The sequence below is a fragment of the Pituophis catenifer genome, unplaced genomic scaffold (genome assembly GCF_029215685.1).
Source record: "Pituophis catenifer annectens isolate HBS135680 unplaced genomic scaffold, rPitCat1.0.hap2 SCAF_1, whole genome shotgun sequence".
Taxonomy (NCBI): Eukaryota; Metazoa; Chordata; class Lepidosauria; order Squamata; family Colubridae; genus Pituophis; species Pituophis catenifer.
The window spans coordinates 118,512,587-118,535,568 of NW_027256881.1; the positions used below are offsets into that span (position 1 = coordinate 118,512,587).

The following is a 22,982-nucleotide window of genomic DNA, read 5'->3' on the forward strand; positions in this document are numbered from 1 at the left end:
CCGCCGATGCGAAGGAGTCGACCTTATAGTGTCTAATGAATGGAGACAATGTCGTCCAGATGGCTGCTCTGCAGATCTCTAAGACAGAGGCTTGAGTTGCCCAAGCTGCGGTAGTAGATGCGCTCCTTGTCGAGTGCGGTAGAATCCGTCCGGGTAGCGGTTTGCCCTTCAAGACGTAGGCCTTACAGATGCATGCCTTCAGCCATCTCCCTATGGTAGTAGAGGAGACCTTCTTTCCCAATGAAGCCGGGAGGAAGGAAACAAATAAGGCTTTGGAGCGACGAAAAGGAGCTGTGCGTCTGATATACCAACGGAGGGCCCTCTGAACGTCCAGGGTATGCCACAGCACCTCAGAAGGATGGCTCGGGTTGGGGCAAAAATCCGGGAGGACCAACTCCTGTGCCCGGTGGAATAGGGAGTTGACTTTGGGCAGAAAGGAAGGGTCCATCCGCAGTACGACCCTATTAGAGTGGAATGCACACAGATCGTCTCTGACCGACAAGGCAGCTAGCTCCAAAATTTGGCATGCAGATGTTATCGCGATCAGGAAAGCCACCCTGAGTGTCAGGAAACGGAGCCAAATGGATGCCAACAGTTCGAAAGGTGGTGATGTCAGTGCCTGGAGCACAAGTGGAAGGTCCCACATGGGGTATCTGTGCACCACAGGAGGGCACAGGTTGGATGCGTTCCGCAGGAAACTCCTGATTCGCGGATTGCGAGAGAGAATCATCATGGTTATCAGAAAGGACAGTGTCCAGGGCTGCCACATGTCTGCGCAAGGTGCTAGGAGCCAGACCTTTATTGAAGCCAGTATGGAGGAAGTCCAAGACCTCTGAGACGGAGGCAGAAGTCGGGTCAGTATGTTTGGACGTGCACCAGGAGCAGAAGGAGTGCCAGGTAGCGTTGTATATCCTTGTCATAGAAGGCCACCTGGAGGCCTGGATGACGGAGATCACCCCCCCCCGAGAGGCTGTCCCTGGGCAGGAAGATCCTCTCAAGTGCCAGACAGTCAACTGCAGCCATTGGGGCTCTGGATGCAGTATGACCCCCTGGCTGAGAGAGATCCTGTCTCCTGGAATCCTCCAGGGAGGGTCAACTGAGAGGCTCAGCAGGTCCGCAAACCATGGTCTGCGAGGCCAGTAAGGAGCGACAAGGAGAACGTCTGCCTTCTCTAGAAGAATCTTTCGAATTACCCTCGGAAGGAGTGGGGAGGGAAGGCATAAAGCAGACCCTGTGGCCAGGGGCAGTGGAGGGTGTCAACGTCCTCTGCCGTGGGACACTGGAAGCGGGAGAAGTATCTCGGCAGTTGGGCGTTGTTCGGGTGCGCGAACAGGTCCAACACCGGATGACCGAATCTGGTTGACAGTTCATGGAAGATCGATGGGTGAACCCTTCATTCCACATGATCAATTTGTTGTCTGCTGAGCCAGTCCGCTCGAAGATTGTCGGTTCCGGATATATGCTCCGCTGTCAAGGACCTCGTGTGTTGCTCCGCCCAGGTAAGTAGCGTGGTTGCCTCTTCCATCAGTGGTGCGGACTGCGTTCCTCCTTCGCGATTGACATGCGCCTTCGCTGTCACATTGTCCTCGAGTATCCGGACATGGCAACCCTCCACGAGGGGCTGGAAGTGAAGTAGGGCAAGCCTGATGGCACGAAGCTCAAGCCAGTTGATGTCATTGGCTAACTCCACAGGGGACCAGCATCCCTGTGCCATGTGAGATAGAAGATGGGCACCCCACCCCAGCAGACTCGCATCTGTGGTGACCGTTAGCCGAGGCGGCTCCTGGGACAGCCGCTGAGCATGGCTGGCGAGACCCACCAGTGGAGGGAGCTACGTACCTCCGTCGGGATGCGGACTCGAGATCTGGAGTTGATGCGGCGAGCTTTTTGGAAGGGTAGAAGATACCACTGCAGCGGTTTGGAATGAAATCTCGCCCACGGGATTATGGAAATACAGGATATCATTTTCCCGAGCAACGTTGACAGGAGGAGCAGGGACACCGTCGGGAGCGACAACACCTGAGACACCAAGGAGCGAATGCTGAGACACTGGTCCTCGGACAGGAATACCATGCCCCGATGCGAGTCCAAGAGTTGGATAAAGAAAGGCAGATTTTTGGGATTGTTGAACATGCTATGTTATAGAACATAAGCATTACAACATTTTAAATAGCGTGCTCTGTAATATAATAAACCATTGAAAACATCCTTTGAAATACAGTACATCTTTCTATCATTGGTAATTTTGATGTAATTTATATTTGTTTAATACATAAAGTGTGTTATAGTTAAGGAGACTAGATTATTCAAAAGGATTTCTAATAAATGAAAGCCACAATATTAAAGATTATCTCTGAATTTTAAAAATACCGTTCCCTCTCAAATTAGGTATTTTGCTCAATGTTTGGAAATAAAAGAAAAGAACCAAGTTAGTCTTATGTATACAGATCCAACCAAAAAAAAACCCTAGTAAAATATAAAAAGTTGTTACTACTGTTTTTTTCTTTCTTCAAACATTTGTGCTGGAATTTGTGCAGAGAGTTTTTATTAACGGATCTCAGGCTTCTGGTATAAGAGGCTGTATGTGAGAACAATATAATTGATTAAAAAAAAACACTAGAAGCTTTTCTTCTTTCTGAAGATAGTGGTTTCTTCTCTTTCTATTTTTCCTCTCCCCTTGTTCCTTTACATTTTCTACATTACTGCATATAGATAGAAGGCAACAATGAGTTTTCAGAATTTCAATTGAAGTAAACAAAAATTACTATTAATATTTACTCTGAATGCTTAATAATTTTAATATCCTTGTCAGTGAGCCAAAATGTATTTCTATATTATAAAAAGGATAACTTTGAATATTACTCATCTTTCTGTAGTTCAGATTATCTTTATTATATTGATTTAGCTACAAGATAAAATCCAGGGTGATGATGACCACAATGTTCCCTGTGCTTCTCCTCGTGTAGGAAGCTGGAAAATAGCTTTCTTGACATCTGTTAATCCCAGAGGGTTCTATAGTTTCTCTATTAGCTAGCCTTTCCTGATATTCAAGGAATTGTAACTTAAAGCAAATCAAACTGATTACCAGGCCAATTTACTTGGTTAATGGTTCCACCTAGTGGCAAAGTCTATGTATGCACACAATGAGCCATTAAAAGGGTGGGGTTCTGTTCTTATCATTATTTGAAACCAAAGATAATAAAAATATGACTAGCAAAAGTGCACACTGAATGAACGTATAAAAGAAATACGATTCATCTCTTAAATGCACAAAACTATCAAGTTCATATAGAAAAAGTAACATTATTGTTGCACTTATTTCAAGGACGAAAAAGCGATATGATGCTTATGGGCACCACAGATATTTTGGTATCCACAAGATCTTCTGACTCAGCCAAATTTATGCATGCATGCACTCATCCATACACACAAACATAAACACATAAAACAGGAAGCTGGCAATTACAAATGAAAGCATCAGCTTTCAAGTATGATCCACATTTATATGAGTGGTAATATTTCTGGTTGAAGGCTGTAGAAGTCTACACAGATACAGCGTTAAAAAAATACGTGGCAATTATTAGTAGTTAGTTTAGTCCAGGAAAATCAGAAAATGTTGGAAATCAACTCAAGATTGGTTCTTTTTGTTATTAGTAGGTGAGAAGAATAAATGTCAGGTTTTCAAGATTCCGTTATTATATAGCCTATATCAATCAAAGGGAGTTCTACTATTTATTTTTCCTGATCTGGTCTACCTCAAAGAGCTGACACAGGCGCACTGTCATTTTTTTAAAAAATTAAAATGGTCATGACTTGACATTTATTCTGAAGTAATATGAGGTTAAAGATATTTTATTGATTTATATGCAGTATTTTTGTTAAAAATTATTTCTGTTCTAATAAATACAGTGAAATGCATAATAAAAGTAGTAAAATGCTTTCGTCACTCACAGCACATGATTAGGTCAGCTGATAAGAAAAATCAATTTAAGCAGGTTTTCATCAGTGGTAAAAAGCATACATTTTTTTTTTTTAGGGGAAAGGCTCCATTAGAAATAGGTCCATGGCAGCATGCTGTGCTACCTGAATTTATAGAAATGAAAATTAATGACTTGTTATATTTTATTCTGTGTATCTTTCTAGTACACAAAGCAAAGAAATTTTGGACAGCTGTAAATGACGACTTTTAAGTCACAATCTAAAATTGGCTGCCTAAATAAACCCTTGGTGAAAAAGCAATCCGATCTTTAAGTATTCCAACCTGAAAATTTATCAGTAGATAATGCAAGACCTGGATATCCCTTCTGGTCCTTTTATTCTATGCATCATTGCTTTATTGCTTCTCGGAATCAATCATCTTTGGAAAGCTAGCTAAAATTCAACTGACAGGAAATTCTGAAAGCCCAACTGTTGATTTTTTTCCTTTAACCACAGAGTTGATTCCACTGTACTTTTTACTATTTTTTTTAGCCCTATGCTTTGTTACTTTGCATTTTTTTCATGCCAAAGTAGAACTTTGAAATGTCAAGTGCTATGTTTTGACTGCTTCAATTTCTTTAGGGCTGGGGCTAATTAAAGTCAAACAGGATGCACTGAACAAATGACAGTATATACACATTCTTGATTGTCAGACACATTCTTGTCAAACCCTTTGCACAAATGTCTTGCTATGCTGTAATAAGGCTGTTGAAGCTGCAGGCTCTAAACTTCTAGTGTGGGTTTTTTTCCTGCCTTTTATGGTTTAAAAAAAGGAATTGCACTGAAGCTTTACAAACTTTAATATACATACTTCCATAATTTAAGATGCCCTTTTTCCCCGTCCCCTAAATTAGCGTCCCTCTCCATAATCAGCCATTTTATTTCTGTGGGTTAGGGATAATGTGGGACTTCCCATTCTAGATGTTATTTTTGAACTATATATACTATATGTGGCTATGAATTCCCTAAGGATAGGTGGCTTATTATCACATCTATCTGGTCTGAAGGTCCAGAAAATGACTACAGGTTTCACTTCATATAATTAATATGTAAAGAGCTGATAAGCATTTAAATAACATGATCGGGCTTAAAATGACATGCTTGTTATTCTTCTCTGAAATAAAAGATATATGCTCTGAATTACTTTATTTCCTTTGTTTTCTCCCACAACTGAAAGTTAGCTTAAGACTCACAAACTCTTTAGTGTACTACTAACATGGTCAACTTTGCTAAATTACTCATGTTGCACTTATGGTCCCCTTAAAGGATGTCCAAATATTTCCAGAGCCCCTGCTCACTCCCTGTTTCACAATTCCAATCTTTAATTTTTTCTCATGGTTATCTCGAGCACATTAAGGTAATGTTAAGAGAATGACATATTACTATTAATTTTTTGTAGAAACCCTAGGCATAAAAAACAACCTTGAAACAGTGCATCTGAAACATTCTTCTCTTGTTTAGTCTACTGTAGGACTTAATTTATCTAACATATTAGAACTGAAAAAAGATTCAAATATTTCCAGTTCTATTGTATTGTTTAAACATGCAGTTCTACAGTATATATGTATACACACACACAAACAACACTGAGCAATAATGTACCCTTAGTAATTTGTCTAATTCTACTGAGAGCACAAATTTGAATATAAGGCAAACATGACTTGCATCTTCCTTAATAATTTATACATGTATTATCAAGCTAGAAATGAAAACACAAAACACAGTATAAATGAATACTGAATCACCCTGAACATACAGTGAGAAAACATTCAAGGAAGCATTTATGACAAAAATCTAAAATTTCCCCCCAAAGAAGTGTTACTTGCCTAAATAAATGAGATACTCACCAAGATTTATATGTTGTTGCTAATCTAATACAGCTGCAGGCATAAATTTGAGACTGCACATACGGATCAAAGAAACATCCCTTTAAAAGTAATAAATGGTGCTGAAAATGAAGGGCAAAACCATGTGCACAGGTTAATTATTATTAATTAATAATTAATTATTATTAATTAAGAAAAGTAATTCTCCACTGGCATTTCACAAGCGACTTCTATCGTCAGATAACACATATCTGGGAAATGGTAAAGAACTTTCATTGGGGAAAAAATGCAATGAAGGAAAAGGTAACGTAACAGTAACAGAGTTGGAAGGGACTTTGGAGGTTTTCTAGTCCAACCCCCAGCTCAGAAAAGTCTATTCCATTCTGACAAATGGCTGTCTAATCTCTTCTTAAAAACTTCCACTGGTGGAGCATCCACAAGTTCTGGGGGCAAGCCATTCCATTGATTAATTGTTCTCACTGTCAGGAAATTTCTCCTTAGTTCTTAAATTGGATCTCTCCTTGATAAGTTTCCAATCATTACTTCTAGTCCTGCCCTCAGCTGCTTTGGAGAATAGGTCGACCCCTTCCTCTCTGTGACAGCAAATATCCAAATATTGGAAGACTAAATAAATAAAAAAATATTCTTTGCTCGCTTTGAAGTGGAGACATCAGAGACAGCTAAAATACAGCTACCAGACCATTGTAGCCCACACCTCATTGTGGAGGAACAGAAGGTGAAGAGCATTTTGAGGGCAGTGGACCCTAGAAAGGCTGCCGGTCCTGACAGTATTCCTGGCCGAGTGCTTAAAGACTGTGCTGATCAGTTGGTTGGAGTCTTTACCAGGATCTTCAATCGGTCTTTATCCCAGTCCACTATTCCATCTTGTTTGAAGGCTTCCACCATTGTTCCCTATCAATAACCTCAACGATTATAGACCAGTGGCACTCACTCCTATCATCATGAAATGCTTTGAGAAATTGGTCTGCCGGCACATCACTTCTGGTCTTCCGCATACATTTGATAAACACCAGTTTGCATACAGTTTGCATAAATAGGTCTACAGAGGACGCTACAGCCATCACTCTTCACACTGCTCTGACTCATCTGGAACAGCGGGGGTGGGGGGGAACAGCTCTGTAAGGATGATTTTTGTAGATTTTAGTTCTGCATTTAATACAATTCTTCCACATAGACTAGTGTCTAAATTTATGGACCTTGGGCTTTCTCATTCAATCTGCCTTTGGATTATGGATTTCCTGTCTGGCCGCTCTCAGAGGGTCAGATTAGGTAATCATATCTCATCGGCCCTTATTCTTAACACTGGTATACCACAGCGTTGTGTATTGAGTCCCTTACTCTATACTCTTTATGTACATGACTGCATTTCCACTCAAGCCAGTAATACTATTATTAAATTTGCAGATGATACAACAGTGGTAGGACTCATCTCCGGGGGGGATGAGTCTGCCTGTCGAGGTTTCTTTCATGGTGTGGAGATAATAATTTGGTCCTTAACACCAATAAGACCATGGAGCTTATAGTGGACTATAGAGAAGGAATAGATCAGATATCCAGCCCTGGTTATCAATGGAGACCAAATGGTACAAGTGGCCAATTTTAAGTTTTTTGAGTGTTATCATAAAAGAAGACCTGACCTGGGGCGTTCACATTGCAGCACTGGTCAAAAGGACCCAGCAAAGATTATACTACCTGAGACTCCTCAGGAAACAACTGAATGAAAAGCTGCTGCTGACCTTCTACCGCTGCACTATACAGAGTATCTTAACTTACTGCACCTGTGTATAGTTTGCTAATTGCACAGTGGCAGATAGGACAGCGCTCCAGAGGGTTAACGTCATTGTCCAGAGGATCATTGGTTGCCCTCTCCCCTCCTTGGAAGAGCTTTATAGCTCCCGCTGCCTTAAGGAAGTTCAAAACGTTCTTAAAGATCAATCTAATCCTGGGCACCCTTTTTTTTTTTTTTTTTTAACTATTGCCATCTGGCAGACTGTACAGGACAATGAAAACAAGGACAAATAGACTGAAAACAGCTTCTATCCCAGAGCAGTAACTATGCTGAATTCTACTGTATAGTGCAATATTAATGCAGTATCAGGAGTTTTCAATTCAATTGTGTAAAATGTGAAGGATGTGTGTTTTTGTTTTATTTTTTTATAGTTTTCTCATGCATGATGTACACTGAAGATGGCATTTAATTTCGTTGTACGAGGTGCAATGACAATAAACTTAAAACTTAAACTTAAAACTGCTATCAAGTCACCCCTTGTCCTCTTTGTTAGACTAGACATACCCAGTTCCAGCAACTGATCATTGTTATATTTTACCCTCCGGTCCACTAATCATCTTTGTTGTTCTTCTCTGCCCTTTCCAGAGTCTCAACATCTTTTTTATACCTTGGTGACCAAATTTAGACGCAGTATTCCAAATGTGGTTTTTAAAGGTTAATAATCTTTTCCTCTTTTTTCTTAAGTAACATCATGATTCCAATTCTATACAGCACATCTAGATGAAACTTCAGTATTTCACACTAAAAAAGAAACTTTCAGATCTTTCAGAATAATTAACAAGGCAGCATATACCTTCCCAAAATCTTTTTGATCAACCATGACCAAAAGTTTGAGTATAATTTATCAGCAGATGAATTCCAAGAACCTTTGAGTTAGAAGATATAAATGATAATGTAAATATGTGTGAATCTTAATTAAACTGTAAAAATATTTATAATATTTTAAATAAAAATATCATTAAATTCTTATTTTGATAACTAATTGAATATATTCTCTAGAGTCTACTATTCTCAAACCCTAGATTTTTTATATAGTAATTATCAACCTTGATCTAACATTTAGAGATGAAGTTGTCTTCTTATCCTGGAAAAACTACATCCAGAAGGAAGCTGCAAGCTTCAGAGCATTTAAAATAAATAATAATTGTCTTATTAAAAATGGTTTATTAAGGTTTCTAAATTTAACATTACACAGAATGAAACAAATTCTCAATGTGAAAATGAAGTACAAGGATGGGAACAATGACAGATCTTATTTTTAAAAAATCATAGTCTGAACCACAAGACATAAGGACTGATGCAGGTTGGACAGAATTAGCACTTGCAAAATAAATCTGGTATCTTATCGAATAGAAGTAGATTTTTTTTTTTTACATTTTAAAGTTTCATCAACTTCTGTACCATAATGAATATCCAAATAGTATTTAATTTGTTCTTTTTAAGATAATTTTATCAGAGATAGGCAGAAGGATAATAAAACAGCACAATTTATCTTAACATATGTTAATATAAAAAAGCAAAGTATGAATGTTTCATGATTATATATTGAAAAATAAAAATTCAATTTTTTTAAAAAAATTAAAAAGCCTTACGTATAAGGAATTACTATTAAGGACAATGTCAAAGTAAGTAGCCATAAAATTAAGAAAATAACCAAATGATCTAATAAATTCAATAAAAAAAATACCGACCAGAATGTTCTAAAGATTTCAGCATTTGTCTAAAAATGGGTAAGACATCCCTAGCAACAGTAATACAAAACTGTAGTTACACTGTTAAGATGTCTCAATTTTGGTGACTGCCAATGAAATGTGTATTAAATACAGATTAAAGGAAATATCCCCCAATTTATGGAACATATTAAGAAGTCTAAACCACACAGAATTAGGCTAGCATCGTTATTTTAAGCTGAATCAAGGAAAAACAATGGGAAAAAAGTACTCCAGGATGACAGAATGCTAACAATGGCCCTTCCTTTACTTCACTACAGATAGCTTTTTAGCAATTGCTAAATTTATACATTGTGACATAATTTTTACTAAGCTGAGTTTGTGAGCTGAATTTGAGAAAGGTTTCCTGCCATTTGGGTTCACCCGGCTTCTGACACTGTAAAACAAAGGGAAGCTGAAATAAAATCGTAAGGCCAGTCCTGGTTATGTGATTTTCCACTTAGAAACCACTTTGGTTAATAATCAAGTTGCTAGTCCCAATAGTGGTAGCTAAATGAGAACCACCTATAATAGAAAGTAAGAGAAGGTAAGAAAAATGAAGCTTTTAAGAGATGCTGAGCATGCTATAATTGATAGAAAGTCACTTTGAAGATCATAAACAGCTGGTGCACAGGCCATGAAGAAAAAGAGAAGGGTGAAGCACATCAACCTTCCTTACTTGCCAGGTAAGACTTCTCCAAATTTTGTTTCAGGAATAACTACCTTCCCAGAATAATTCAGCTGAATTTCTGAGCCACAATATTTTTTTTCATATATAAAATGAAACACACTTCCCCTATATAATGTACTTTGTTTTTGCCATTCTTCCAATGGTCACATTTTGCAAGGGCTAGTTTTAAAGGCAATACAATAAAAGATATCAAACCACTCTAGCGTTGAAATAACATTTAGGAAAGTCAGACACTGCTGTAACAAGTAAGCCAAAGACAAAAACAAGATCCAAAAGACCACTCAACTATAGTTTATCTTACAAAAGATTGCAACATCATTTAGAATACACTGCATAACTGCAGCCATAGGTACAGAATCCTTAATCAATGCCACTTCCTTTCTTTCTTGGTAAACATTTTTATTTGCTTATCTTAATCCAGAACCAAACTATCTGGACACAGTTGTTTTATTTTTTTATTTATTAAATTTATATGCTGTCAATCTCACCATGAGGCAACTCTAAGCAAAGAAGATAAAAACAATATAAAACATTATAATATTAAAATGATAAACATTAAAATTAACAAAGATGTCTAAGGAAGGAAGCAAGATACAATGCAATGAGGTAGAATCCATAGTCCAATGTTTCCAGTAAATCTTAGGACAAGAACATGGAAACAAGAGAAGATTTGTAAAGACAAGTGTATAAATTTGTTTCATCTCAGGATATCTCCATGCATTTCATATATCATCTGATCTCACAGTGATTCATTTCAAAGCCAAAATAGATTTGAAGCTTTTTAAAGATAGGAACATTTTTCACACCTGAAGGAAGCCTGAACTTTGCAGCTTCCAGATATTTAATGTAAATGGTGTTTTCTCTTAATAAAGTTTTATCACTATGTTTAAACTTAAACTTTACAACCAATTAGTGTATCCTAACAGAATTTTATCTCTGTAAATGATAAAACAACTGTGAGAAGCATTGGTGGCCGAAAATGTGTCAATTTTAATATTTAATATAGTACATATCAATAAGTATAACCCATACAAATAAAAGATCTCTTGCAGTCCTCCATAATTTTTAAAAGGGATCCTGAGAGAAAATTGTTTAAGAAATATTGGCATATTGGTAGATTGGAGTAGAAATAGGTTACTTTTAAACGTTCAAGTGAGCTTCTGTCCTAATCCTTTAATAGTAATTCTGATATGATGGGTTTGACTGCGGCAGTGGGAACAAGGCTGAGGTGAGGAGCATATTGCCCAGGCCCTGCAGCTACAGATTTCCAAGTCTGAATTTTTTGAGATTATTCTGTTACATGTTCCCTGCCCCCTGCATAGCCTATGTTTAATATGAAATCTATTCTGGACTGGAGGGATGGGGTAATTGTGAAGGGAACAAGTGGTTGCTGGAATGTTTGGTTGGTTGATTCACTTAGTTTGGTCTCTTTGTTTACCTAGTGCAGTGATGGCTAACCTTTTTGCCGTTGTGTGCCAAAAGCAGGGGGAGCACGTGTGCGCACACCCATAATTCAATGCAGCCCACCCCCCGTGCATGCACACGTAACCCCCTGCGCTCCCCCCACTTTTGGCACACGATGGCACAGTGGGCCTGGTAGGCCCATTTTTTGCCCTCCCCAGGCTCCAGAGGCTTTCTTGGAGCCTGGGGAGGGCGAAAACGGCCTTCCCCATCCCCTGGAGGGCCTCCGGAGTCTGGAAACAGCCCATTTCTAGACTTCCGGGGGGCCCAGAAGGCCCAAAAATCAGTTGGCCAGTGCCATGCATGCATGCTAGAGCTGAGCTAGGGCAATGCTCTTGCGTGCCCACAAATATGGCTCTGTGTGCCATCTGTGGCACGCGTGCCATAGGTTCGCCATCACGGACCTAGTGCCAAGGGCAGGAACAGCTAGGCTTGGGTGTGTTATGTATAGAAAATTGACTGGATGAATTTCAAGTTAGGGAGACTAAAGGCAGGGCTGGAACAGGAGGAGAAATGAAGGCGGGTGATAACATTAGGTGAGTAATAGGCAGGTGATAACATCAGCATGGTGATAGGAAGAGGGAGATATGATGGGAATCTGATATTGATAAGATAGGATTGACGGCTCTAATTGATCCTGCATTTCAGCCCTCAGATCAGAATTCACGTAAGTCATTGGAACCTTGGTGGTGCTGGTTTTGGCTATTAAATGCCAACTGAGTTTGCAGTAAGACCATCTTTACCCAGATTGATGATGAAAGAAGCAGGCAGCTTAGTTATACAAGCCTGACTGGCCCAGAGGGGAGTATTTCCCTCTTGTAGTTGTTGTGCCTGTCTAGGTTTCATGTGTACAGCATCAGCTGTACTCTGAAACAAGGGAGGTTGAAGAGCAGTTGTCATCGTGGAAGACTTGATGGCTTTCAGAGACTTTGCATTGAAGATAACTGGATATGACACCTTGTGTTGGAAACTGGGCTCTAGGAAGCAATTGGGCTTGTTGTTGCTATATTAGTCTCCCTGCTGCTTAGCTACATCCCTGAATTGCTAGTCTTTCACTGGAGAGGAGTTGAAGACTTGAACCAGCTTCTGGTGGGAAGAGTCTAGGGCAGCTAAGGTGTTCATGGCCACTATATCAACCATGGACCTGACTCAAATGATTATGTGTCAGGTGCATACCAGGGGTCCCATGCTAGATCTGATTTTCATCTTGGGGCAGTTGCAATGTGATCTACAAGTCAGGATATTAATAGTCCTTTGTTATGGCTGTATCACTTTCCAATCACCTCCCAGGAAGGAAGGACCTATTAGACTGGTCTGTTCCAGGCTTCTAAGAAATCTGTGAGGCTTCCAGGGTAAGCTTAGGACTTTCCCTGACAATTTGATTGATATTTATCAAAGGACTCTCTATCTGAAACAGGTAGATGATGAAGATCTAAGATCAGATCACTCTTAAGTGGCCTCTTGCTGTTTGTTGATTTCAGGGAATTTCCTGGTTTTCATTTTCTCCAGGAAATGAAATGTTAGAACAGACACCTAGAATACCATTGCAGGAAGCTGAAGAGTAAATCTCAACCTCATACTTAGGATAACATCAGATTGACATTATCAGTATGTTGACGATATTCAGCTGTATCATCTTGACCTTGGACCAGCCAAGTGATGCCGTCATTCTCTTGCTCAATGCCTGGAGGCTTTGGAGCTTGTATGGGGAAGAACCGACTCAAGCAAAATCAAATATCTGGGCTATCTAGCTCAGGAGGCTTTCTGAATGGGCCTGTACTTATCCACGTAAGGCTGGTGTGCAATTTGAGAATCTTCCTGGACTTTCACTTCCTGTTCAAGGAACAGACAGCAGCTGTGGCCAGGAAAACCTTTATAGAGATCCATCTTATGTACCATCTGCATTAGCTTCTGGATCAAGAGACCTTGTTTATATTTACTCATGCCTTAGTCATTTTGCTTGTGGGCTACCTGGTCCAAAATGCAACACAGAGAACAATTACAGGCAGCTCTCACAATGTCCCTGTAAATACCTCTTTTCTGCAAGCTGTATTGATTATCAATAGATTCTGGGTGCAATTCAAGGTACTGGCTATCACTTATAAAGTCCTACATAGTAGGGGGTAGTTATCTGAGAGACCAACAGTCTGCTTTGGCTTCTATCCATCTTACACAATTAGAAAGAGTTGGCTCTTGGTCCCATTAATAGAATAGTGTTATCTAGCAGGACCCAGGAAGTGTGAGTGTTCTGATGGAACATCTGCCCTCTGGAACAGCATCTCCTAGGAGGTTTAAATTGTATGTAACCTCCCAATTTTTTAAAAATGTGTTGGACCCCTGGATCTTAGCCCAAGCCCTGGAATAGGATAGCTGATGGACCCCTTTAGGTTGGGCACTGTATTGGAAAGAGGATTTTATTGCTCCTTTTTGGGCAACTATCAACTTTTGTGATACTGTAATTTTCTTTGTTTTTTGTAAAGCAGTTAAATTATTCTGGAGTTGGAGAGCCCTAGATATGTGTTTTAAATAAATTATACATTTATAGACTCATTCTGTATAGGTTTGCTTTTAACCAATGAAAATAGATAAAGAGTTTTTCTCTTAGAAAAAATTATTCTAAGATAAATTAAGTACACAAACTCCCAGGAAACACATGTTCTAAAAACTATTTTTGACATATTTCAAAAACTCTTTAAGTATGTCAATAATGAATCACATTGAAATACATACACACAAAATACAGATATATATAAAAGTGATTCATTAATATATATATATATATATATATATATATATATATACATATATATATATATATATATATATATACAGTATATATATTAATATACATCAATAGTCCAGATAGATAGTTGTGGACTGCTTATGTTTATATATTATGTTTATATATTATGCTCTTAATAAAAGTAAAAAGGTTTCCCTGTCTGGTCGTGTCTGACTCTAAGGTGTGGTACTCATCTCAATTTCTTCACCAAAGAAGACATTTTCCATGGGCATGTGGTCAGCATGGCTATATGCCAAAGACACATGGAGCACTGTTACTTTTCCACTGAAGTAGTACCTATTAGTCTACTTGCGTTTGCATGCTTTTGGAACTGCTAGGTGGGCAGGAGGTGGGACAGAAATGGAAGCTCACCCCATTGCACGGCACTCGGGTCTTGAACCCGGCTGTCAACTTTCCAACTAATAAACTCAGCATCTTTAACCACGGAGCCCCTTATCTTAATATGTAATCCAAATTGTTTAGTTTTGCCAACAAGCACAATTCTCATTGGTGAAGCTGGAAAAAGGGTGCTGTGGCTTCAGAATCTGTCCTGGAGAGCTTTACAATACCAGAGCAATTTTTTTTTAATGTCATAGGAAGTTACAGAGAGAAATAATTTAAGCCCATTCAAAATCCATTGGATTTCACCCAATATTTCAAGTGTTGCAAAGTTTATTCATAACAGCTCTGTTTGGCCTTAATCAGATTCTTTTCGTTTAAATAATATTTTTCTTACTGAGAACACTTTTTTTATTTTAAAGCTTTCCTAATGGCAATTAAAATATTTTTAAAACACTTTCTAGTTTTGCAATTTTGCTTATATACTAGCAAGCTACAAACCTACTCCCATCTATACAGGAAAGATTCTGCTAAAAAAATAAAGTAGACCTTTATTGTAAAACCTATCCTACAAATATTGAAATAAAACTTTTTTTATACCTCATAAAATATCAATACATATTTTTATATACAGATTACATACATGCACATATGTATATACTATAAATTTAATTTGATAAATGTGTGCTGTGCATATCCCAATTTCTTCCACAAATCACATTCCCTACATTTTTCTCATAAAATAATTTAGAGAAAATATGACATCTTCGCAAACTGCAAAAATGTTATATTCTAAAGCAGATTAAGAAAACAAGAGGAAAGGTAAGAAAAATCAAAACTAAATCAACCTTAAAAGTGCGCCTCATCTTGGAAACAAGTAAAAATTCAATCTCAATCTCAAAGAAAAAAAAACTGGACAAATGGTTTGGAATACTTTCCTATCCTTTAGTTTGTTATCTAAGATTTGTTTAATATAAACGGTTTAATTACCATAGCTACATTAAAGAATACCGTATTTCAAAGGAGTTTGGAATGGACTGTTTTACATTTGATTGTACAGGGTTTTTTTTATAATAGAAAACTTAAATTCTATTTGAAAAAGTCACAGATTTGAAAATTAGACATAAGAGAAACAGACTGAATTTGGAAAAATCAACAAATGACATTTTATTAATTCAATCATAGCAATCTACAGAAATACATTCCCCTAAGTTTTGCAACCAGGACTCTCTTATTCTGTGTGCCAATGTTTCCCAGAAGTAATTCAGTATTTATAAAGGTAGCCACTTCCTTTTGTGCACTCAGGAAAAGCAATATTAGCCTTCTGATATGACTCATATCTTTCTTTAGCCAGAACTGAGGATTGAGCAAAAGAAGACAAACTGAGAAAGCTCTAGGGCAAACACCACTGTACAATATAAAACCACAAAGCTTTTCCCCGACTCTGAAATAATGGAATGATCTAATCCATTCATGAAAGCTTAAGACAGATTTCTAGTTTATATATCATCCTCCCCCCCACAACACACCCCATAAGTAATCTACTGATTTTATTGTCGTTACACTAATGAACGCAATAAAATGGACCGGGTTCATTAAAAACCAATAAAAATCAGCTCATAATTAGAAACGCCAGAAATCAGAAAGAAATCAACACAACAGTACCATGAAATGACCAACGAAAACTGAGATTGCCACATGCTCGCAACAAAGCCAGAACCCTTAACAGCTGCTAAGCACCCCTAAAACCAAAAACGGTGCCCACGCTTCCCTCTTGCTCATCGTGGCTTACTCAACAACCACGATCAAGATGGGGGGGGGGGTGTTCCCTAAAATAAGCGAAGCCACCAAGCACGATTTCTACACCACCCGACGCTTAGACCCACCTAACCCACGCTTCACCCAAGCCAAAGATACCCATCTCGTGCCTTGGCGTCTCGCGTGGAACAGAGATGCCGGCCCCCCCCCCCACACATTCACCTGGCTCACCCATCACCTCCATTCACCTGTCTCTCTCTTCCCCCCCACCACACCGCCCGGGAGCCTCGGAAGCCACGCCTCCTTCCCCTCCCCAACCCCAAACCAGCGCCCCCCGCCCCTTCCTCCCCGCACCTTTGGCTTCACAGTCCGCGCAGTACTTGTTGTCCTCCTCTCGCAAGAGCTTGGCCAGGATGGCCTGGTGCTGCTCGTTCTGCTTCTGCGCCTTTTCCCGGCAGGAGCGGGTGGACATGGCGAAGGGGAGAAGGGCGAATGGACGGGAGGGGAAGGGGTGGGGGGGAAAGAGCAAGCGGGGAGGAGGAGAGAGAGGCGACGAGAGAGAGAGAGAGGAGCAGGGCCGGAGGCGGCCGGCGCGCTCGGAGGACCTAGAGGAAGAACTTGAGCCGGCAACCCGAGAGCGGCAGCGGCGGCGGCAACGTCAGCAGCGCTTCCTATTTCCCCTCCTGCCGCTCCTTAGCTGGCTCGCTCTTTCGCTCTCCTCCCTCCTCCTCCGTCACGGAGACTGGGCGAGGCGGGCGTGCCAGCTCAGCCAATCAGCGGCCGCCGGCATGCCAAGCCAGGTAAGGCGGAGCGGCGTCGGCGTTTCTCAACCGGAACTATTACTGGCAAACGCCCCTCATCCGCTTGCGCAAAAGCCGTTCCTGACATCTTTTCTCAGCGGGGTGACGCGGCTCTGTCGCTCGCCCCCCCGCCCCTCCCCTCCCGTCGTCTCTCCCCGTGACAAAGTAGTTCTGAAGGGTTCGGAGTTCGAGAGACAGATGTAAAAAGGAGACATTTCTTGGCACTCGGAAGACATCCTCCCCCTTTCTGAGTAAAATAGGCGAAGGAGAAAAGACGGCTCTTCCTTGCATCTCGCTATGCAAAGAGCGCAGTCGCCCACCCAGAAAATAATTTCCCTATTAGATGTCAAACATTCCAAGACCGCGTATTCATCCGCTTACGAATGATGAATCTGCTTGCAACTGATGAAGTTTCTTGGATGAGAAACAACTTCTTCTTCTTCTTCTTCTTCTTCTTCTTCTTCTTCTTCTTCTTCTTCTTCTTCTTCTTCTTCTTCTTCTTCTTCTTCTTCTTCTTCTTCTTCTTCTCTCTTCCCCCTTCCCCCTTCCCCCTCTTCTTCCCCCTGGAAAAAATCAGTTGCCTTTTGAAAAAGCACTTTTTTAAAAATTTGATTTATATGCCGCCCTTCTCCGGAGACTCAGGGCGGCTTACAATGTGCTCAGCAATACTTATGAGACAACTGTGACCTGGATGACTGAGAATTTCCACAGACATCTGCTTATGAAAGTTTGGAAGCATAGTGGAGATGGAGCAGCTATTTCCTCGCCTTCCATCCTTGTAGCTGGTTTCCCACACGGAGATCTCTGTGAGGAAATCAAGTGATTTCTCCACTGAAGGTCCAACATTCAGCTTTAGAGCAGGGAGGGACTCTATAGTTTTAGGCATACTTCCAAGTGCTAAACTTGTCAGCAAGCAACCTCTCTCCACTTTCTAGCAGGATGTGTTTATCAAGAAGAAATGAACCTTGTTGCCATTGCTGTTGGAATATTGCTGCCTTAGTTGCTTTTCCCCAAATTTGTGTGTAAAAATACTAGGGTCCAGTAAAGATGATGGTACACTTCAATATAATTACAAAAACGCTGAAGAAACAATGTACTGAAAGTTGTAATGCTATCAAAATACAATTTATAGAAATATTTATAACATTTATAAAACTTTATTACAAAGAAATCTATTATAGTAAAAATCTCATTTACAAAGGAACTGACTCTGTCTTTGTTGCCACCCAATAACACAATCCTACAGTATTGTTTTTCAATATCTTGCTTATCATTATACTGTCACTGGTTATTTTGTAGGCTTTCAAGCCAAGTGCACTGTCTACCTTTCACCTGACTTCATTAAAATCAGCCTTCTGGAAATCTAAAAGGTAGAGTGGTACCTCGGTACTTACCGTTAATTGGTTCTGGGAAGCACGATGAGTACCAAAAATGATGAGTACAAAAATTTTTCTCACAAGGAATACTATAGTGAGTCACAAGGCAGCCGACACTGATAAGTTCTAGTTTGTGTGTTGAGTACCAAACGAGTACCGGGACAAAATTTTCACATCAAAATGTGTTTAGTACCAAATTCAATGAGTTTCAAAGTAGTTGAGTACACTGTATTGATTTGGCTCAGCTTTTCTTCTAGTTACCTTGAAATCCAACATGAGGTTGCTTTGCTGAAGGTCCTGACACTTACAGTCCATCTTCTAAATCCTCTCTGTTGGTCAGGATTACATTTAAGATAGCTGATTCTGTTGTCTCCTGAAAAATGAGATTGTAAGAAATCAAAACCTTCCACTCCTGTTGGATCTTCCACTCCTAGCTTAATTCTCTGACAGAGCATCTGGAATTTTTACATTATTGCTATAGCTTGCCCTCTTGAGAATTTAGTTGATGTAGAAAGACATCAGCTGGTTGAAATAAACTCCCATGATCATGTCATTTTTCTTTCATACTCCATTAATTTTATCCATAATTTTAACAATATCTTGAATCTCTGAAATGCTGGGATGGATTAAATTCTTTATCATGTCATAAAGGATATTTTGGGAGATACAGATGTTTTTATTTGGAGGGATCCAATAATTAACTTGGGGTACATGGCCCATTTATTTTCTAACATTGTATGTTAGATAGTATCTTTGTCCAAATCAGCCATTGCTATGGATGCCATTCTGTGTCATCCAACAGGATATAAAGAGTATATTTCACTCCTTACTTTGCAACATACAGCCTAAATCCTTATTTATGTATATATTTATTGCCATGGAATGGTATTCTTAAGCCAGAATGAAATACCATACTGAATATCACTGTTGAGTATTTGTACAAGTCATTTACTTGAATTTAAAATCTGATCCAAAATTAATGTTTGGGTTATTCTTTAGCCATTTCTACATAATAAATCATAGGAAATCGGTTTTCTGTAACCACAAGCAAAGATTAATAGATTTTTCCACATAATCAGATGAAAAATGGTATTTGAAGAATGGAAGATGAAGTTGGCACTATCCTTTCAACTATCCTCTGAGAATAAAATTATGAGGTTATGAGGTGAGATGGGTATATTTCAGTATAGAGCACTATAGGTTCTGCTGCAACAAGAAATTAATTTAAAAACTCAAAAAACCCCTGCTTCATCCCTGACTTTGAAGAATAGTAAAGCAGATACTGACCAGATTTGCTATGAAATTGATGAAAGGGCCCCGGAACACAAAAAGTATAAACTTAAATCTTAATTATATGATATGCAGTCCAGAACTTGCATATATTCTTGCTGTTTCTTCTATGAGGGGAGTTATGTAACTGTTAAAACACTGGAGCAAATATTTCAAGTTTATTATGTATTCTGCATTAATTAAAATAATACTTAACCTTGGGACAATATCCAGGAGTATAAACTTCTTTGTATTTCTTGCTCTGGGGATCAACAAACTCATATGGAGAAATCTAACATCTCACCAGCCTGCAAGACTGGCTCTACCAGTAGTGAAGAATCTAGTCACTAATAAATCCCAAAAGAACATCAGTAGTTTCTGAAGGATTCTAAGCAACCATAAGGAAATGAGGTTGAATCATCAATCAGCATGGGATGAGTGTCTTTTAAAAAGCATATGTTACTTGACAGGGCACTGGATTTATCAGCAGACAAAGTCAGCAAACAATAAAAGCAGAAGATAAAGTATTTATAGTTACCGGTACATCACTGATTTTTATTTATTTATTTATTGTGTAATCTGGTCCATGAATGGTTTTGCAAGCACTACCTCCAAACTTCCAAAGTACTTTCTTAAATCTTAAGAAGCCCCATTAAACCTAAGTAGAAGATGATGCCATTTTAAAGGTACTATTGATGCACACTTGTAGAATAAACACAATTTAATTTTTTGAAACATTTAACAAGTTACGTCGATTCTAAATTGAAAGGAAACACCAGAATTAAGTACAGTGATAGAGAATGTTGAATAAACTGCCTATTCATATTTTTTAATTTTTTAAAATTATTTCACAGGTGCTTTATTCATAGATCATAATTCCATACATCTATTAATATCTACTTTAAAATAAATTTAGATGAATTACACTCTGATTCTCTGAAAATAAAAAAACCAACAAATAAATAAATACATTTATTTTATTTATGTGTCACCCAATTCATCCAGAGGCGACAAACATTATACCTATGTAAGAGCCTTGACAGCCCAACTGTGAAATTCTGATAAATCCAGAAACTGTTATAGAGATTAGAACTTAAATTTGTGTGATATCTCAGTTTATTTCAAAGATCAGATTTTTTTAAGTAGATAAATTCAGGAATTTTCTTTCTTAGCAGGAAGCATACCATTTTTATTCCAGATGTATAATACAGTCTTAGAATACTGTAATATCAACAAAAATATAGCTGTCTTTTATTTTGAAATTTATTTATAAACTCTTCATTTATTTCTTGTGTAAATGTGATACTGCTGGCATCACGGCAATAAGATTTATTATTTATTTATTTATTACATGTATTTATATGCCGCCCTTCTCCCGAAGGACTCAGGGCGGCGAACACAAGTTAAGAAGCATGTACAATAAAATCCCATTTTAAATCAAATTACTAATTAATAATAAATAATAAAACCCGGAATCAGAGTCAGCCTATTTGCTTGAACAGCCAAGTCTTCAGGTCCCGACGGAAGGAGCGGAGATCAGGAACTGTCCGGAGCTCGGTAGGTAACTCATTCCAGAGGGTGAGAGCACCCACAGAGAACGCCCTACCCCTGGGCACCGCTAGATGACATTGGCTCGCCGTTGGAACCCTGAAAAGAGCGGCCCTATGTGAGCGAACAGGACAGTGAGAGGCAGGCAGGAGAAGGTCCTGCAAATATCCCAGACCTAAGTCATGTAGGGCCTTATAGGTGAGAACCAGCACATTGAAGCGGACCCAGAGAACCACTGGTAACCAGTGCAGCTCACACAGGAGGGGTGTTATATGGGAGTAACGAGGGGCTCCCGTAACAACCCGTGCGGCTGCATTCTGGATCAGCTGGAGTGTCTGGGTGCATCTCAGGGGCAGGCCCATGTAGAGGGAATTGCAGTAATCCAAGTGGGAAGTAACCAGGGCATGAGTGACTGTGCGAAGGTCATCTCGGTCCAGGAAAGGGTGCAACTGGCGCACCAGGCAAACCTGTGCGAAGGCCCCCCTGGTCACGGCCATTAGATGGTCTTCTAGGGACAGCTGAGCATCCAGGAGGACACCCAAATTGCGAGCCCTATCAACGAGGGCAAGTTTTTCCCCATCCATCAAAAGTGATGGGGCCTCTGAAACCCAAGATGCCAGCATCCACAGCCACTCAGTCTTGGAGGGATTGAGTTTGAGTCTGTTTCTGCCCATCCGGGCCCGTACAGCCTCCAGGCAATGGGACATCATGGAAAGGGCATCTCTGGGGTGGTCTGGGTGGAGATGTATAATTGGGTATCATCAGCATATTGATGATATCTCAACCCAAAGCCACGAATGATCTCACCCAGTGACTTCATATAGATGTTAAAGAGTAGGGGGAGAGAACCGACCCCTGAGGCACCCCACAATTTAGGGGCCTCGGGGTGGATCTCCGCCCTCCCACCCATACAAACTGAAAGCAACCCGAGAAGTAGGAGGAGAACCACTGTAAGACAGTGTCTCCCACCCCCAACCCCACAAGTTGCTGCAGTAGGATACCATGGTTGATGGTATCAAAAGCCGCTGAGAGGTCAAGTAGGACTAGGATGGAGGAACAACCACCATCCCAAGCCTGCCAGAGATCATTTACCAGAGCGACCAATGCCATTTCCCTGCTGTGTCCGTGTCGGAAGCCCGATTGGTATGGGTCAAGGTATCCCATTTCCTCCAGGAATTGTGGGAGCTGTTGCGCCACTACAGTCTCAACAACCTTCGTGATGAAGCGAAGATTGGAGACAGGAAGATAGTTATTAAGTGACTCTGGATCCAGGGAAGGCTTCTTGAGGAGAAGTCGAACCACCGCCTCCTTAAGAGAGGCAGGGAAGTTCCCCTTTCTCAACGAAGTGTTGACAATTGCCTGGATCCAGTCTCTAGTCACCTCCCTGGCAGCCGAAACCAACCAGGAGGGACAAGGGTCCAATAAGCAAGTGGAGGAACTAAATTTGCCCATAATCCTGTCCACTTCCTTGACAGAAACAGGGTCAAACTCAATCCAGATATTATTCTCAAGACCCACCCTAGTCTCCCGATTGGATTCTGCCCAGTCAGAGTCCAATCTGATCCGAATCTGAGCGATTTTATCATGCAGAAACTGTACAAAATCCTCAGCTCTGCCCTGTAAAGGGTCTTCCCT

At 39.9% G+C, this 22,982-nt stretch overlaps 1 protein-coding gene across 3 annotated transcripts in view; it reads right to left on the reverse strand.

The window, feature by feature from the left end:
* SMAP1 (small ArfGAP 1) overlaps nucleotides 1–16,981 on the reverse strand; it is a 60,713-nt gene extending 43,732 nt beyond the window's left edge. The window contains exon 1 of one of the 3 annotated variants that reach the window (XM_070932910.1): nucleotides 16,709–16,981. In XM_070932910.1, the coding sequence (XP_070789011.1) occupies nucleotides 16,709–16,826 (118 nt within the window). In that variant the 5' untranslated portion in view covers nucleotides 16,827–16,981. The remainder of the gene's footprint in view (nucleotides 1–16,708) is intronic. The other 2 variants (XM_070932908.1, XM_070932909.1) reach the window with 2 other exon arrangements.
* Between the last annotated feature and the right edge of the window lie 6,001 nt (nucleotides 16,982–22,982).